The 19,233-nt window shown below is 39.5% G+C and overlaps 1 protein-coding gene across 3 annotated transcripts in view; it reads right to left on the bottom strand.

The window, feature by feature from the left end:
* Positions 1-19,233, bottom strand: part of pik3c2a (phosphatidylinositol-4-phosphate 3-kinase, catalytic subunit type 2 alpha) — a 140,425-nt gene that overhangs the window by 73,950 nt on the left and 47,242 nt on the right. For all 3 annotated transcript variants that reach the window (XR_005944163.1, XM_041196872.1, XM_041196873.1), the window contains exons 3-4: positions 9,006-9,106; positions 8,130-8,287 (exon numbers count right to left, since the gene is read on the bottom strand). Coding sequence is in view for 2 of the 3 variants with exons in the window: in XM_041196872.1 (XP_041052806.1) it covers positions 8,130-8,287; positions 9,006-9,106 (259 nt within the window). In the remaining variant the exon portion in view is untranslated. The remainder of the gene's footprint in view (positions 1-8,129; positions 8,288-9,005; positions 9,107-19,233) is intronic.

Here is a 19,233-nt window from a genome sequence, read left to right as displayed (position 1 = left end):
GGAAGAAAATTGCATGTCCAACCTGGCCAGGGTACATAAACTACTTTCAACTGAAATGGTGATTCAATTTACAGCATTTGACCACCTCCATCAAATATTTAATCCTCAGTCAACAAATGAGTTTAAAGTAAACAGATAAACTTACATTTATATCACATCTTCAGAAGTGAAACCAGTCACCAAGTAATTTTGAGAGAAAAGTTAGAGGAGACGACTCAATACACAGCCAGAGAGGTGCGCTTCAAATAGACTTTTGAAGGGAAGTGAGGGAGCAAGGCAGGGGGCACTTTGAAAAGGTGCTTCAAACTACGAGGTCAAGCTAGCTGAAGGTTCTGGAGATTAAAGTGGACTTCACATTGCATTCTTATATAAATTAAGTCCAATATCTGATGATCACTGTACGCATCCAGGGAAAAGACTAGGATCAATGGTTAGGAGCAGGACTTTTGATGGATGCCAAACAAGATATTTTCAGTCTTGCCAATGTTTCAAAGAAAGTTCATGCACAGCTTGCTGTCAGGTAAACAGTCAGATAGCAAAGCACACCTGTTGTCCAAGGTGACAGAGGAGAAGTGGAATAAAGATGATGAATTTGTATACTATGGCAGCTAACCCAATACCTGTGAATATCAAGAGTTGGTTTGAAAATTAAAGAAAAGGATGCCAATGCAGGGATTCTTGGAGGGAGAAGGAAATAGTTGTACAGGAAGTGTACTAGCTGCATTATGATAGGCAAGAATATAACAAAGGCTGAGCTACCAGAATGGACCAAGAAAGAGAACAAAAAATAAGTGGATAAAACTATCAACTGCACTGAAAGCTGGAGACCAAGATGGGAAAGCCCACCATTACAGTCTAAAGAATCAACACATTGGCAAAATCCAATGCAAGCTGTTGCAGTAATACAAACAAGGAATAGCTGCCTTTTCAAAGTGATTACACTTGCAAAATCATGAAAATCGGCTGTAAAATGCACAACGTCTTGAAAAACATTAAATAACTACAAGTTCTTCCTTTCTTCTATTCATATGGAGACTGTGACCAGCTCACATATTCGATACCATAAATGCCTTTGAAAAAATTACAGGGTAGCTCTGAAAAAAATCTATCCTATTTTGGATGTTGAGAGTTACTGAGGCCTGCACTCTTTTGTCCAAACTTTGGTCTCACTTTTCTATAGTTGGCTTGTGGCATCATAAGTGAGGTATGCATACTGTTGAAATTGGCAGGCTGTATATCCTGGACTCCAAACACATGCTAGTGACATGACAACTCATTGTTATCATATGAACACAAGCAAATAATTGTTGACCAGGTAATTTTTAAATTATACATCTAGTTTGGGGGGCAATAATTATTTCAATTTTTTTTTTAAAAAGACAAAGCTGTTGTATGCTCTTTGATACTTCAACTACATCATTTCAATGAAATAATCCATGATGCCCAAGATATAGGGTTTCAAATCCTTACAAACAACAGATTTGCTTGAAAAACAAAAAAAAGCAGCTTTTGAAGATCACCTATAACAATCTATTGAACACAGGTTCAGGAGGAATTTTAACACTGCTAAATCCAGTAAGTTTTCCATTCAACAGAGACAAATATTACACAGTCACACAGTGGAGGAAACAGGAAAATTATCAATATTTAAAAGCAATAAGTGTATGAACACAAAGGGTTTGAGCATCAAAACATTCTTATTGGAATTTCTTGTAAAAGGAAAACTCCAAAGCATTGTTGAGCGCACTTTGAAGTAAGTCCCACCAAGTGATTAAAAGAAAATGTGACCTAATTGTAGTTATTAAGCATTTGGTTGCAAGTTGTGAAAATTATATACTCATCCAATGGATTTTCAACACTAATTAAAACAGATCTGTAACACCTCTACTGTGATATTGTGAAAGAAAATGAATTGAAGCTGTAGATATAGCTGTAATGCTACTTCACTGAAAACATGATTTCAGATATTACAAGCTGGCCTTTAAAAATACTGTCCATAAATAAAATGCCACCATAAACGAATGCAAAGCTTGTCAGGCTATGAAAACCAGCAAAGCTTTGATGAGTTACCCTAAAATAAAATCAAAAAGTGGACAGGCACATAAGGAATGATGAATAACTGCTAATGGCCAAGTACATTTGAGAAGGTTGGGGCAAAAGGCATTATTAAACCCAAGGCAAGTCCTCTTCTTTTCTGAAGTTAAGTATACTGCTACAATATTAAAAATTTATTGCTGAGCCCCTAAATCAGTATGCAAGACCAGGACTTGGTCTGTGAGTATTCCAGTAGATCTGGTGATCTATGTGTCAATGATGAGTACAACTTGTACTTCCATAGTGCCTCTAAATGCGATGCATCCTAAGGCACTTCACAGGAGCAGTTGTCAAACAAAATTTAACACTGAGGTATTAAGACAGATGACAAATAGAGGTATTTTAAAAAGGAGTTAGAAAGGTAGAGGGGTTGCAGAGGGGCTGGAGGTGGTGAGAGAAGGAGAAGTCCAGAGCTTAGGGCTAAGGCAACTGAAGGCATGGTCACCCAATGAGGGAGTAATTAAAATCAGAGATTCTCAAGTGGCCAGAAATTGGGAGGAGTACAGATACTGGCAGGCTGTAGGGCTGAAGATGACAGAGATAGTGAGGGAAGAGGCTATGGAAGGATTTGTAAATAACTTTTTAACATTTTATAGTCATGGCATTGCTTATTCAGGAGTCAGTGTAAGTCAGAGAGCACAGAGGTGTTGGGGAACAGGGCTATTTGAAAATTAGGTCATAGGCAGCAGAACTGTGGATGACCGCATGTTTACAGAGGGGGAATATGGGAGGCTATTTCAGGCAGATTGCAATAGTCAAGTCTAGCTGTAACAAAGGCATGGATAAGGGTTTCAGCAAAATCAGTAAAAGCAGGGGCGGCAGTGTGGGTTCTGCTTGCTAAGATTGGGCCCTGGGGATTTATTGACTTTCAGTTTCATTAATTTCTCTAGCACTATTGTTTTAGCAATACTAATTTCCTTCGATCCCTCCTTCTCACTAGGCCCTTGGTTCCCTAGTATTTCTGGGAAGTTATTTGTGTCTTCCTCTGAAGACAGAACTAAAGTAGTTGTTTAATTGCTCTACCATTTCCTTGTTTCCGATTATAAATTCTCCCGTTTCAGACTGTAAGGGACCTACATTTGTCTTCACTAATCTTTTTCTTTTTACATACTTACAGAAGCTTTTACAGTCTGCTTTTATGTTCCTTTCAAGTTTATTCTCATACTCTATTTCCTCCCCTTAATCAATCTCTCAGTCCTGCTTTCCTGAATTCTAAACTGCTCCCAATCCTCACGCTTACTACTTTTTCGTGCAACTTTATATGACTTCTCTTTGGATCTAATACCATCCTTAATTTTTTTAGCCAGTCATGGTTGGGCCGCTTTTCCTGTTGTGTTTTTGTGTCAGAAAGGAATGTATAACTGTTGTAGTGCATACATTTGTTCCTTAAATATTAGCCATTGTCTATCCACCGTCATGCATTTTAATGAAGTTCCCCAATCTATCTTAGCCAACTCAAACCTCATATCTGTGTAGTTTCCTTTGTTAAGATTTAGGACCCTAGTTTCAGATCGGACTACTTCACTTTGCACCCTAATGAAGAAATCTATCATGTTATGGTCACTGATCCCTAAAGGACCCCACACAAGGTTATTATTAAACCCTTCTCATTGCACAATACCAAATCTAGGATAGCCTGTTCCCTAGTTGATTCCTTGACATACTGGATCTAAAAAAAAAAACATACACACTGCAGGAGTTCACCCGCCCCAGTATTATTACTAATTTGGTTTGCCCAGTTTATGCATAGATTGAAATCACCCATGATTTCATGAAAGCACCCTTGTTACATGCCTCTCTAATTTCTGTTTAATGCCACCCCTACCTTATCACTACTGTTTGAAGGCCTAAAGACAACCCGCTTTAAAGTTTTCCACCCTTTCTTACTTCTTAGCTCCAACAAGACTGATTCTACACCTAGATTTTCTGAGCCAATATCCTATCTCACCATCGCACTGATTTTATCCTTAACTAACAATGCCACACCACCTCCTTTGCCTTTTTGCCTGTCTGCCCTAAATATCAGGTACCCTTGGATATTCAGTTCCCAGCCTTGGTCACCCTGCAGCCATGTTTCGGTAATTGCAATCATATCATACCCGTTACATCTATTTGTGCTGTTAATTCATCTACCTTATTGTGAATGCAACATACATTCAGATAGTGCCTTTAGACTTGTCTTAAGGTTTTTACACATCTTTTTTGTACTATGGCCCTATTTGCTGCTAGCCCTTGTTTCCTCTGCCTTCTACTTTTGCTTTGCTTTCTACTTTTCTGTCTTTCATTTCTATCTTTGTTTCCCTCTTCTGCCTCCTCACTCAAGTTCTCATCCCCCTGCCAGTCTAGTTTAAACCTTCCCCCACAGTACCAGCGAATACCCCTGTGAGGATATTGGTCCCAGTCCTGCTGGGGTGCAATCCATCCAGCTTGTACAGGTCCGATCTCCCCTAGAAAAGGTCCCAATGCCTCAGGAAACCCAATCCCTCCCCCCTACACCATCTCCCCAGCACGCATTCATCTGGTCTATTCTCCTATTCCTGAACTTGCTAGCACATGGCACTCATGAGATTACTACCTTTGAGGTCCTGCTTTTTAATTTATTTCCTAGTTCCCTACATTCTGATTTCAGGACCTCATCTCTCTTTTTACCTATGTCATTGGTACTGAAATGGACCACAACCTCTGGCTGTTCAACCCCACCCCCACCTTCAGAATGTCCTGCAGCCGCTCAATGATATCCTTGACCCTGCCACCATGAAGGCAACATACCATCCTGGTGTCACATCTGTGGTCGCAAAAACTTCTATTTGTTCTCCTTACAATAGAATCCCCTATCACTATTGCTCTCCCATTCTTTTGCGCTCTTTTGGTGTAGTGGTATTGCCAATGCACCAGTAATCGAGAGGCAAAAAACAGAAAATTCTGGAAAAATTCAGCAGGTCTAACAGCATCTGTGGAGAGAAAAACAGAGTTAGCATTTTGAGTCCGTATGACTCTTCTTCAGAGTTAACTCTGTTTTTCTCTCCACAGATGCTGTTAGACCTGCTGAGTTTTCCCAGCATTTTATATTTTTGTTTCAGATTTCCAACATCTGCAGTATTTTGCTTTTATTTCAGTAATCGAGAGACCCAGGGTAATGCTCTGGGGACCCAGGTTCGAATCCCACCACGGTAGATGGTGGAATTTGAATCCAATAAAAGTCTGTAAAAGTCTAATGATGGCCATAAAACCATTGTCGGTTGTTGTGAAAACCCATCTGATTCGTTAATGTCCTTTAGGGAAGAAAATCTGCTGTTCTTACCTGGTCTAGCCTACATGCGATTCCAGATTCACAGCAATGTGGTTGACTCTTAAATGCCCTCTGAAATGGCTTAGCAAGCCACTCAATTTCTCAAGGGCAATTATGGATGGGCAATAAATGATGGCCTAGCCAACAATGTCCACGTCCCATGAAAGAAACAAAATGCTCCTTTTTTATTCACTCTGCCAAAACAGACAACTTCACACTTCCCCACACTATTCTGCATTTTCCAGGTCTTTGCCCACTCACTTAACCTATATTCCTTTGTAGCCTCCTTGTGTCCTCTTCACAACTTACTTCCCTACCTATCTTTGTATCATCAGCAAATTTAGCAACCATACCTTCAGTCCCTTTTTCCAAGTCATTTATATAAATTGTAAAACTTGAGGCCTCAGCACTGATCCCTGTGGCATACCACTCGTTACATCTTGCCAACCAGAAAATGACCCATTTATGCCTACTCTCTGTAGAACAGTGCAGATTCAGAGAAGATCAAGTGGAAATTGCATGCAGAGGGAGCTAGAAAGAATAGCAAGATATGCTATAAGTGAGCAAAATGTAATTTCTCACTGCAAGCTAGAACTTCAACATTTTTAAAAAAATTCCATTTGACCGGAGGAATATCTAACGCTTGAACTTCCATCTATAGTTCTGTGTAGCAAGCATCTTTTGTTAGAACATTATAAGACACAGACCTTGCTATGCAATTGCACAAGTTGGTTAAATTTATGGTACACAAATTGAACTAGGACTTTCAAGTGTGTTGGTGGAGTCAGAAACCAGGAGGGTCATGGTTTAATTGAAGATCGGAGCCGAGTTAGATAATCTTATCTACAACAGAGCCTTACAATTGGTATCAGTCCCTCAATTGGAGGGAAGTTTCTGACTGGTATCCAGTGACTGATTAAAAGCATCCATTTGTGCACAGGAAAATGTTGAGCCTTAATGGACCACAATTCAATTGCATGCAATTCTTTTCTCAAGGCTCCTGTGCAGAACAGGTGCTTGAACAAGTTACTGTACCATCAGCCAACAAAAGGTGTGGGGGGCAGGGAAGAAATTAGAGCAGAGTAGAATGGTTATTTTGTAAATAAAGGCTATACATGGACCCCATAGTTACCAATGCACCCTTAAAATCTAACAAGCTTTGTGATATGCTATTTTATCTAAAGAGCAGATCCTTTGTTTACATGTTGATACCAGAACATAGCCATGTACCAGCATTTTGCCAATAAATTCATACACTATAGATAAAAAAAGCTATGCTGATGAACCTATACAACTGTGCAGCAAATTATATAAATACTAAATTCTCAAAACCATTCCTAACTCTCAGTATTACCAAGATCAGTTGAGAGTTGGACAAATGCGCTAGGAAGGAATGTTCATAGGTTCTCCATTCGGTAAATTGTCGAAAACTTCACTGATCAGGTTTCCCTGAATTCTGATTAAAATTTCCGAAGGAAAAAAGGATGCAGATTTAATAAAATCAGACTAGATAATTTTGATGAAGGTTAAATTATCATTTGTTGCTGCTTTATGCTCATGTCCCATCTCACCAATTGCACACTTCTACCTAGCCTTCTGAGGATAGTGTTTTTTGAATTTATGTTAATTTTTCATTGTAATTTCAACCCATCTGATGCACAAGTTAGGAGGCTTTGACAGACGGTTTTAGTATTAACACCTTGACCTCTTTTTCCCTTTGAAGTGAAAGATAACATACAAAAATACAAACTTAGATTTTGCTACATTAATAACAGTGACTGCATTTCAGAAGTACTAACTAGTAGACTTTGGGATCTCCTGAGATTGAGACAACTGCTATGCAAATGTAATTTACCTCTTTGCACCCTTAATTCCGTACTTATAGCAGTTAGACAGACCCAAAAGATATACATTAGACCTATATAAATTAATAAATTACATTACGCCCAGACCAAAAACAGGATAGAGGCATCTAGGGTGATTAGGTTAAACATAAAAATTTCAATTGGCCAAAGTGCCCATTTCAGGCACATGCTTTACATGTAAAAACAAAATACTGAGTATCTGAAAGAAAAGCAGTAAATGTTGGATAATCAGGTCAGGCAGCATCAGAACTCCTGATGAAAGGTCATCAACCGAAACATTGACACTGCCTCGCTCCACAGATTCTGTCAAACTTGCTGAGCAATGTTCACACTGTTTCTCTCCCTACAGATGCTGTCAGATCCGATTATTTCCAGCATTTTGTCTTTATTATGTCTTATATGCATTAATGCGCAGTAGAGCGTGCATTTTTAATTTAAAACATGCATAAACAAACGTGAGTTCCCAGAATTTCTGATTTCTTACAACTGAGAAAAATCTGGACATTTGATAAAATGATCAAGTTACTGTGATTTTCAATTTCAAAAAATTCCACAAGACTTGTATTTGTCTAATACAGAAAGTTGCATGCGTTTGAACGGAGCCATTTCATATCTCACTCAAAAATGCTTTTAGTTGATTATCTCCGATTATACAAACATATTTTGAGTAGTCAGCGCACGGTATTTACATTCAAACTCAAAAGGTCTCATCTCATCCAAGCAACTTGTCAAAATGAAATTTCAAAAAAACATCATGAATAAGTAATGGAGCACCTATGCATAAGACTCCTTTGAAAGTGCCATACACAATTTGTTTTGCAATACTAAATATACACTTCACATTGTTTACTCAACAAAAAGTAATAGATGCGAAATCTCACCATCACAGGTGAATGTGACTGGCTCCTGAAACTCCTCAATTTCTATGGAGACCTTCACACTAGCATTTTCTCCATTCATATCGTGGTGAAGCATAACAGGACTCAAAACATAACCTGGATTTGTGGAGTGGTCACTGTATGGAAATGTGGATCGTAACCTAAAAGCACAAAAAACACTGATGGTTAAAGATTTAGCTTCAAGTTCCTCTGACATTAATTTGGAAAGTCTAATATTCTACAGCCATTCTTGGCCAAATTTAATGTTTGAACTCATACCAATCATAGCTTGGATTGCAATCTGAAGCACCAGTACAGTACTGGAACATTTACGTTTAACTCAACACTTCAGATCTATTCAATTTGCAGTTCAGGAGAACTTAATAGTGGTTCAATTGTTATGTAACACACACTCATCTGCAGAAGCTTATTAAAAAGCCATCTCCACTGAGATAATTCACATTGCACAATTAAATTTGTAACGTATTGCAGAAGTGATACTGCAAACAAGAGCCATTTCAACTATCCTTACACCTTAAGATTGCAGATTCAATTAGCACTGAGATACCAAAACAGTCAACTAATCTTGCTCAGTATGCTACAATTGATTTGTTATCTTCCCGAAATTCCACATTTTTGCACATCATGCTTACGTTTTTCAGAATTTTAAAAGTGGGATAAGTGGGAAGACAGACCTCTTCACAAGCCTGGGCAGCACTGAAGCAGAAACCTTATCTTGGTTCCTCTTTAAAAACATCACTTTATGGGCAATTCATACACACGGGCATATAACTTCAAATATCAAACAATATACAATAATACAATATTTCTTATTTATTAAAATCAATGAGGTATAAAAAAAACGTTGACCATCCTTACTTAATAAGTTCTAGCCAAAAAGCTGCCACCTCCCCATTTTGTGAACTGATTTGTTCCAGAATGTTTTCTCCTGCAAGATTATTACTGGTCCCATTTTCACTCTGTAACGAAACCACATAGTTCTAAATCAAAATTGACATTCCAATACATTAAACACATTAACCATAGTGCATAGCAGGAACCAAAACAATAAACTAGATGATTTTTCTCATAGAAAGAAGTTAAATTGCTGGCAGGTCAGTTTACTATTTAAAATTACTTCTCATAACCTGAAAGATATTGCAACAGAATATTACTGTGGTTTAGTCTAAAGAGTGAAACACCATACATTTTAGTTGCATGTCCCATATTCACCCTATAATAAAACCAAATAGCTTTAAACCAAGTTTGGCTCTGGAATGCAATAAACACATTAAGCATAGCGCATAGCAAGATGTTGTCCATCCACACATAAAACAGATAAATATGGATGTTCACAAGAAGCATACATGTAAAAAGCAATTAATATTTTGTCTTCAAGCTCTGCCAAAAAACATTGCAAAAGTTATTTAAACATGGAGCTTTTTCAGTTTGCAGTAAAGTTACAACTTGAATTGTACAGATGCTTCTGTCATGATCCAATTACATTTTAATTTGGATACATTGTTACAAATGTTTATGTACATTTCTTTAAAAAATAAAATTTTAAGATTAATTTCTCAAGTATTGTAAAGAATACAACTCGGAAGCACACTGTAATAACGCAGAGTGCTTTGACAGCAAGCCAAACGAGATGATCTAATTATCACTCAATTTGCAGAACATTCTTCAAGTGTATGCTCATAGCATATTTCTAAGTGGAAAATGACATCATACATACATACACACAGGAACCAAAATAAAGCATTTTTGGTTTTTCCCACGGGAAAACTAAGTTATAATCTTATAAGAAGTCAGGTACATCAGTCAACTTTTTAACATTACATTCTAAAACCTTGGCGGTATTGCAGTAGAATGCTATAGTTTGGCCTTGAAAAACAAACACCATAAATTTTGCAGCATATGCAACAAAGTTGTAAGTGGCAATCTAATTAAAAATAACTTGGAATGTAGAAGAATGCCATGAACCGTTAGCTAAGTATTGAATAGTGTTTACAGATTATGTTACAGATTTTCCTGCTTCAAAACCATTTCACTACATGCTACTTCCATTATGCTAAACCCATTTCAGGGCAATACTCTCAACCTAAAAACATTCTACCCTTTGTGAGCTTGAGGTCATCTAAAACTCTAATGCCCATAATTTAACTTGAACCATGTCCCATTCTCCTTTCACCCAGGTTCCCACCTACATTGCTCGCCTGGGAGCCAATGTCTTGATTTGAAAATTCTCATCCTTGTTTCCAAATCCCTTTATGGCCTCGCCCCTTCCAATCTCTAAATCTCCTCCAGGCCCACAACCCTCTATAATTTCTTCACTGCTCTAATTCTAGTCTGTTGTGCATCCCCTATTTAGATGCTCACCATTGATGGCGTTGTCTTCAGGTGTCTCAACTCCAAGCTCTGAAATCATCCCATCCCACCTCCCTCTACCTCGCTTTCCTCCATTAAGATACTCCTTAAAACCTACCGCTTTCACCAAGCTTCTGGTCATCTACCTTAATATCTTCTTATGGAGAAACGGCTTGGTGTCAAACATTGTTTTATTGCACCCTTGGTGAAGCACCTTGGGATATTTAATTATGTTAATGGCACTACATAAATACAAGCTGTTGCTATTGATGAAACACATCAAATCAACCCAGCATACAAATCACACTTTTCACCTCTCCATCTCAAACATAATAGCAACACTACCATCAGTGATCAAACAACAGGAGGTAGCAAGACTTCAATAAAATGACAAAACCATTATGAAAAGAAAGCATTGAATATTTCTAATGGAAAATCAAAAGAGCAGGTTTGAAATTGCAACTACTTTCAGCATTGGCAGAAAAATATTTTCTAACCATTACCACTCAATCATAGAAAGGTTGCAGAACAGAAGGCGGCCATTTGGCCTGTCGTGTCTGTGCCAGCTCCCCGCAAAGTGCAATTCAGCAAGTGCCAATTCCCCACCTTTTCCCAGTAGCCCTGCAAATCTTCTCTTCAGATAATGATCCAATTATCTTTTGAAAACCATGATTGGATCTGCTTCCACCAGACTCTCAGGCAGTGAATCCAAGATCCTAACCACTTGCTGCATGAAAGATGTTTCTCCTCACATCACTGTTGCTTCTTCTGTCATTCACCTTAAGTGCTGCTCTTGGTTCTCGACCATTTCACCACTGGGAACAGTTTCTCCCCATTTACTCTGTCCAGATCTGTCATGTTTGAGAATCTCTGTCAAATCTCCTCTTAACCTTCCCTACTCCAAGGAGAACAGCCCCAGCTTGTTGAACCTATCCACGTAACTTAAGTTCCTCATTCCTGGGACCATTCTCATCCATCTTTCTGTAACCTCTCTAATGCCTTCACATACTTCCTGAAAGTGTGGTGTCCAAAACTGGACACAAACCAGAAAAACAGCCTTTCATCAATAATAAAAGCAAAAGTGCTGGAAAAACACAACAGGTCTGCAGCATCTGTGGAGAGAGAAACAGAGTTAACATTGAGTTCAAATGACTCTTCTTCACAACCCTTCACCACTACCTTCTCCTGCCATAATTTGGTATCCATGTTGCTACCGTCCCTTTTAGCCAATGACCTCTAACTTTGCTCTGGTCTGTTGTGTGGCACTTGCCTTTTGAAGTCCAGGTACACCATGTCAATTATCTTCATCTATCTATAATCTATGCTGGCTTTCCTTAATTAATCCACATTTGGCCAAGTATCTGTTAATTTATGTGTGGAATTGTTTCTAAGAGCATTTACATCACAGAGATTAACTGACTGTCCTGTAGTTGCTGGGTTTATCCATATACCCCTTTTTGAACAAGAGAGTGTAACATTTGCAATTCTCGAGTCCTCTAGCACCACTCTTGTATTTAAAGGAAAATTAGAAAGTTACACCAATACCTCCACAATTTCCACCCTTACTTCCCTTCCCAGATCCTTGAATGCATCTCATTCAGTCCTGGTGATTTATCAACTTTAAGGACAGATAGCCTATCCAAAACCTCCTCAAATCAATGTTCTTAAACTTATCAACTATCGCAGATCCCTTTCCTCTCACCATGACTTGTTCAGCATTTTCTTCCTGGGTAAAGTCAAAGGCAAAGTACTCATTCAGTATCTCATCATGTCCCCTGCCTCCATGCATAAATCCATGACCCTAACCAACCCCACTCTTCACTATTTAAATGCCCATAAGACAACTTTATGGATTCCATTTTATGTTAACTGCTAGTCTCTTCTCATACTCTCTTGGCTCCTATTTGCTTTTTCAATTCCCCTCAACCTTATTTATTCAGTCTGGCTGTCAATTGTATTATGCACCGGACATCTGTCATAAGCATATTTTTCTTCTTCATCTTAATCTCTATCTTTTTCATCATCCAGGGAGCTCTGCATTTGTTTGCTCTACATTTCCCCTTTGAGGAACAGACCTTGACTGTACTTGAACCATCTCTTCTTTAAAGGCAGCCATTGTTCAGTTACAGTTTTGCCTGCTAACATTTGATTCCAAATTTATCTGGGCCAGGTCTGTTCTCACCTTATTGAAGTTGGCCCTCCCCCAAATAGTTATTTTTGCTCTGGATTGCTCCTTGTCTTTTTCTATAGCCAATCTAAACCTTATGATACAATGATCACTATCCCCTTAAATGTTCCCCTACTCTACTTGATTCACTTGGCCTACTCCATTTTCAAGAACCAGAACCAGCAGCACCTCCATCCTGGGCCAGGAATACACTTATCAAGAAAGTTCCCCTGAACACACTTCAGAAATTCTTGTCCCTCGATGCCCTTTACATTCTTATTGCCCCAGTCTATATTTGGGTAAAGTCCCCCATTATAACTACTCTCAAATATTTCACTTCTCTGTAATTTCCTTGCAAATGTGTTCCTGTCTTTCCCACTAGTTGGTGGCTTATAGAATACACCCAGCAATGTATTGGTAACTTGATAGCTTCTTTGTTCTAACCAAATAGATTCTGTCCTTGGCCCCTCTAAGACATCCTTTCTCTAGCACCGTACTTTTCTCCTTAAAATCAATATTGTTACTCCTCCTTTCTTTCCTTCCCTATTTTCTGAGCACCCTGTATCCAAGAATATTTAGTACCCAGTCCTGCCCTTCTTTGAGCCAGGTCTCCATTATAACCACAATGGAATATTTCCAAATGATTATCTGCATCTGCACCTCACCAATCTTACTTACCACACTCCACACATTCACAATCATGCACAATTAACCCAATTTAGATCTTATTAGATTCCCTCTTACTCTGGCTCCACCTAATATGTTACTATTTCCTACTTCAGTGCTCTGTCTTTCTGAATACTCCATGCACCTTAGTGCTCCTCTCTGATATTACCTCCTGGTTCCCATACCCCTGCCAAGCTAGATTAAACCCTCCCAAATAGCACTACCAAATCACCCCACAAGGAAATTGGTCCTGGCTCTGTTCAGATGCAACATGACCTGTACAGATCCCATCTCCCCCAGAAATGGTCCTGGTGTCCCAAGAATCTAAAGCCCTCGATCCTGCACCATCTCTCCAGCCACACATTCATCTGCTTTAGCCTCCTATTTCTATACCCATTTGCATGTGCTACCAGGAGTAATCCAAAGATTACTTTCTTTGAGGTCCTGCTTACTAGTTTACTTCCTAGCTCCATAAACTCTTACAGCAGGACCACATCCTCTTTCTACCTATGTCATTAGTACCGATATGGACAGTGACCTCTGGCTGTTTGCCCTTTCTCCTCAAGTGTGCTCTGCAGCCACTCTGACATCTTGAACCTGGCACCGGGGAAGCAACATACCATCCTGGATTCATGTTCACAGCTGCAGAAACTTCAGTCTGTTCCCCTATCACTATTGCTTTTCCAATATTCCCCCTGTCCCCCCCCCCGTACAGCTGAGCCAGCTGTGATGCCATGGACTTGGCTCTGCCTGCACTCCTCAGCTGAATACTTGGAGAGTGAGATGCACTCAAGGGACTCCTGCACTTTGGTTCTTCTTGACTACCTGGTTGTCACCCATTCTCACTCTGCCTGCAACCTTTAAGCTGTGGGTGGCCTGATATATAGATTTACTATCCAAAAAGCTCTCAATCTCATGGATGCGCCGAAACTCAGAGCTTGAGCTATTGCAGCTGATGACATACGTTTATCCAGGACACAATGTGGACTGGAATTCCGACATGGAGCAGGATGTGCACTCCACAAGTCTGAGATACCTTGTCATGACTCAGAGTATTAAACTACTACTTAAATGAGCTGCTTTTCCTGTGCTGTCTTTATTGTAGGGAGGTTAACTGAAATGTTTTTACTTAACTCTTGTTAATATTACAATTTACGGCTAGATTCAATTAAAATCTTACAGTATTCTCATGCTGGCGTGGTTTCTGTTTCTCCACACTTTCTGTAGGGTACAAAGTCACCCTTACATCACTTATTGATTTCTCCCATGTTTGATTTGGCTCTTGCTCCTTTATATTCTGCCTCCAATCTCTCCTTTATGAATCTCTGCTCCACTCCTGTTCCTTTATATCTGGCCTCTGATAACCAGTGTTCCCATCCAGCTTCACACTGCTCCACTCCCAACTGGCTTCAAGTGTCAATGTCAAAAGTCTCTCAAGTCAGAAATGGCTTCAGTTACACATGCCAAACCTCCCTCTGTTGGCATGCAAATGGAGTATGGATGGTTGAAGTAGTCATAGCAGCCATTTTCAGCTCCGCCATTTCCGCCAACTCCAGCATGATGCCACCACCAAACACATCTTCCCTTCACCCTCCTTATCGGCATTCCATAGGGATCGCTCCCTCCGGGACACCCTGGTCCACTCCTCCATCACCCCCTACTCCTCAACCCCCTCCTATGGCACCACCCCATGCCCACGCAAAAGATGCAACACCTGCCCCTTCACTTCCTCTCTCCTCACCGTCCAAGGACCCAAACACTCCTTTCAAGTGAAGCAGCATTTCACTTGCATTTCTCCCAACTTAGTCTACTGCATTCGTTGCTCCCAATGTGGTCTCCTCTACATTGGAGAGACCAAACGTAAACTGGGCGACCGCTTTGCAGAACACCTGCGGTCTGTCCGCAAGAATGACCCAAACCTCCCTGTCGCTTGCCATTTTAACACTCCACCCTGCTCTCTTGCCCACATGTCTGTCCTTGGCTTGCTGCATTGTTCCAGTGAAGCCCAACGCAAACTGGAGGAACAACACCTCATCTTCCGACTAGGCACTTTACAGCCATCAGGACTGAATATTGAATTCAACAACTTTAGGTCGTGAGCTCCCTCCCCCATCCCCACCCCCTTTCTGTTTCCCCCTTCCCTTTTTTTCCAATAAATTATAAAGATTTTCCTTTTCCCACCTATTTCCATTATAAAAAAATAAAAAAACCACTAGAGCTATACCTTGAGTGCCCTACCATCCATTCTTAATTAGCACATTCGTTTAGATAATATCACCAAATTTAACTTTAACACCCATGTGTTCTATTGTACTATTGTCGTTGACATCTTTTGATGATCTGCTTCTATCACTGCTTGTTTGTCCCTACAACCACACCCCCCCCCCACCCCACCTCTCTCTGTCTCTCTATCTCTCCGCCCCCCACACACACACCTTAAACCAGCTTATATTTCAACTCTTTCTTGGACTCGAACTCAAGTTCTGTCGAAGGGTCATGAGGACTCGAAACGTCAACTCTTTTCTTCTCCGCCGATGCTGCCAGACCTGCTGAGTTTTTCCAGGTAATTCTGTTTTTATTTTCAGCTGCCTGTTAGCTCGCCTGTCCACTTTTCTCAACTGTTAGAAAAGGTCATCCGACTCATACACAGGCTTTGAGAAGCCTAGTGTTCCTTTACGCAATGAGAAACAGGGAACAAGTCTGCACCAAAATTCAAGTAAATGTGGGTTTAAAATATCCTGGCTCTTCCTTGGAGGGGTTAAATACAGTTAGCATTGTCCAATAAAAAAGGTTTAGATTAGAGATACAAGCCAACAATTGGTCAAATTTCCCCCCCCCCCCCAAAAGGTAAACTTCAATAATGGAAATCTGACTTTTATGCTATAATAGAAGTTATAATGAAACTATACATTCCAGTCAGCACACCCAATACTTGCAGCACAATTCACTTGCCACAAAAGGAAACCAGCCTTGGTTGATAATTTGTGCTTCCTCATTTCCTATTTCAGCTGCAAAATTTCGTGTTCAGCACAAAAACTGTTGAATATCACAAAATTAACAGTAGTGCAAGTCTCCATAGCACTTATAAACACTTCAGATCAAAAAGCAACAGTCCAGGCAACTGTTAGGGAAAAGACAGGACAACTTCTAACTATTCGCAGTAACAAAATATTATATTTAAGAAAAATCACGTTAGAGGTCATATTCAAATGTGAGGAATATATCTGAGGAATGGCCTCTCCCTGCACATATTTAATTGTTCATAAAAAACCATGTCTTGAGTTTTTAACCTTTCCTTCGGACCTTTCAGGAAGCACACCATGTCCCCAGGCCTCTACAACACTGAAGACACTGCTGGGAGTGACAAAGTAACAGCCTAGAACAATTACTTTTCTGTTTATCTAATTATAGATGTTTGGGGCCAGGGTAAGAGTGGAGAGAAAGATGTGCCTGCTCACTGCTCAGTATAACAAACAGACATAGTCAAACTGACATGATCCGGTCTTCTAAGGAGCGTATATTGTACATATTTATGTAAAATGGAACATAAGGGCACAAACTGGCAAATCCCAAAATTCCCATTTGTGAAAGAAACTAGGTTTCACCAGTTCATCCAATGCCAGGCCAGTTGTTCTTACAAGTAATCACAGTTGCATAGACTGTTGAATTGAACATTAACGGATTGTGTATTACTAACATGTTCTCTCATTCTCAGAACACCAAGTTGTTTTAAAGCAGTGCTGATGCTGGCTATCCTTCTGTATTCTGGCCATTGCATTCCTTATTTCCCCCCCATACAAATTGTATTGGAGGTTTGATTAAAATGATGCTTAGATGGGAAGAGGATAATCCTGACATAGAGGATGTTCCCAGGTGAAAGTTTCAGTTGTCAGTCAATTTCAAATAAAATAAATCAAACTTCATGTGCAGGCTAACCATTTTGGTTAACCACTTGTTCAGTGCCACATTAGTCACCATTTACCCAGTTTTGAGCCAATTACACAGCATGGGATGTTGTGCTGAATTGAAGCATTACTCATCAAAACATAAAAGGTGACAAACAGAGATCTAATAAATCAGATCAATTCATCAAAACAGGCTTGATGAAACCAAGACCATAATGCTTAATAACCTGCATAATTGGTAATTAGGGCATGATGCATGGAAATTTTACATGCAAATTACAAAATGTGATTCTGTGCAATTTGAAAAATTGAAACAAAATGCAGAAGGTGGAAAATTCTAATGTGTTCCTCAGGTTCCAAACGCTGTTTGAAGAGATGGGATTGGGTGTCAATGTGTGCAACTGCATTGCCTTTTAAAGTCTGGGGATCTGGTTTTGACTGTAAAGTACAGTCAAAATTCAATATAAAGGCAGTTGAGAGACATTTCTTTGAGATAAGAGGTAGACCAGAGCAAATGTTGACTTTATTGCTGTCTTGTGCCATGCTTATTAACCTGGTAGTAGCCAATTTTGACACTACGTTTCACAAATGAAGAAAGGTTCCATTTTGTAGATATAACAGTTATTAATTTATAATGTTTGAAAACATGGAGAAAAATAACTTAAAATTTGCATCTCACAGCTCTGCAAGCAGCAGTGGACAATTCACAACATATTTAACATCTCAACTCGTGAGGGAATCAGATCTTCATTGAACCGTTTATTGTTTTGATGATGTCTACTTCAGTGTCACCCAAAGAGGGAAAAATAAAACAGCTGGTTGCTGCTCTGGAATGTTAAAAATGGTAATGACAGGAAACTAGACACTTTGGATCAACTGTGGAAAAATGATGAATATAAAAAACAATTCAGTTGCCTGGAACAATTTTCAAAGTACATTTTTCATGGTGTTTTCCTGAGCAGTTTGAAGTTAACTCAAGCAGCTTTAACAAAACAGGAAATGAGCCCTTGCCGAACAAGAACTCACATTTGTTGAAAGGAATGTTTGTCGACTACAATGTGTGTATCATTAGTCAGGAAATGCTGAAGCCATTTCTCAATTTCATCTCTGGTTGGATCATATTAGAAGATGTAAGAGATCACACGTGAATAACGAAAACCTATCTTTTCAATCCACCAAAAGCCTGGTTTTACCAAGCAACAGAAACCCCATTTTATATTGTTGAACTGCTTCTGTGCTAGATTCACCTCCCCCTATCCAGTAACATTATGGTAAATTCAGAAGCACGTCAACTGTGTATACTTAAGCCAGAAACAACTTTTTCCAGCAACCGAACTGTGAATCTCCCTAGAAAAGGATAAGCCTGTATTGGTTGCAAGCCAAATCACCTCACAATCTGGCATTTCCTACTGTGAAGGCATGCATGGCCTATCAGTTATATTAGAGCCAAATTTGAATATAAATGTACCAGTTGGCGTGCAAGTCCCTGTCACAGACAAAAGAATGGAACTGGAGGAAAGCTAGCTCATTACTGCCAGAGAGATGACAAGTTTGGTGTTCACAACATACATACACACACACACACACACACAGGCAGTGGTAGGACAGATGCTGATGAAAAGTCTGCTCTTTCCAAGTGTACCTTCTTTCCCCCACTGCCACAGAAAGCAAGTGACTGAAGGCCAAACATGTCACAAACAAATAAAGAAAAATGCATTTAAAAATTAGCCCAAGTCAATTCCGTAATGCTTCTGGCAGTAGGTTCAACCACAGCATTGAGAGGCCTGTGAGCAGATTGCCAGTGTACTTTCTAGGCTAGGGGTATGCCTAGTATACATGGTGTGAGATGATATCGAAAAAAAAAAACATTTTGATAATGGATATAACACACACAAATGTTTTTTTGCTCCAAATTCATGCCAAAGGTTGAAACCTTGCAGGGGTCTATTGAGAACAGCCATAAAACAGTACAAGATTGGACATCTTGAATGTCGGGGTG

The sequence above is a fragment of the Carcharodon carcharias genome, chromosome 10, assembly GCF_017639515.1.
Source record: "Carcharodon carcharias isolate sCarCar2 chromosome 10, sCarCar2.pri, whole genome shotgun sequence".
Classification (NCBI taxonomy): Eukaryota; Metazoa; Chordata; class Chondrichthyes; order Lamniformes; family Lamnidae; genus Carcharodon; species Carcharodon carcharias.
This window is presented reverse-complemented; position numbering and strand designations above follow the sequence as displayed.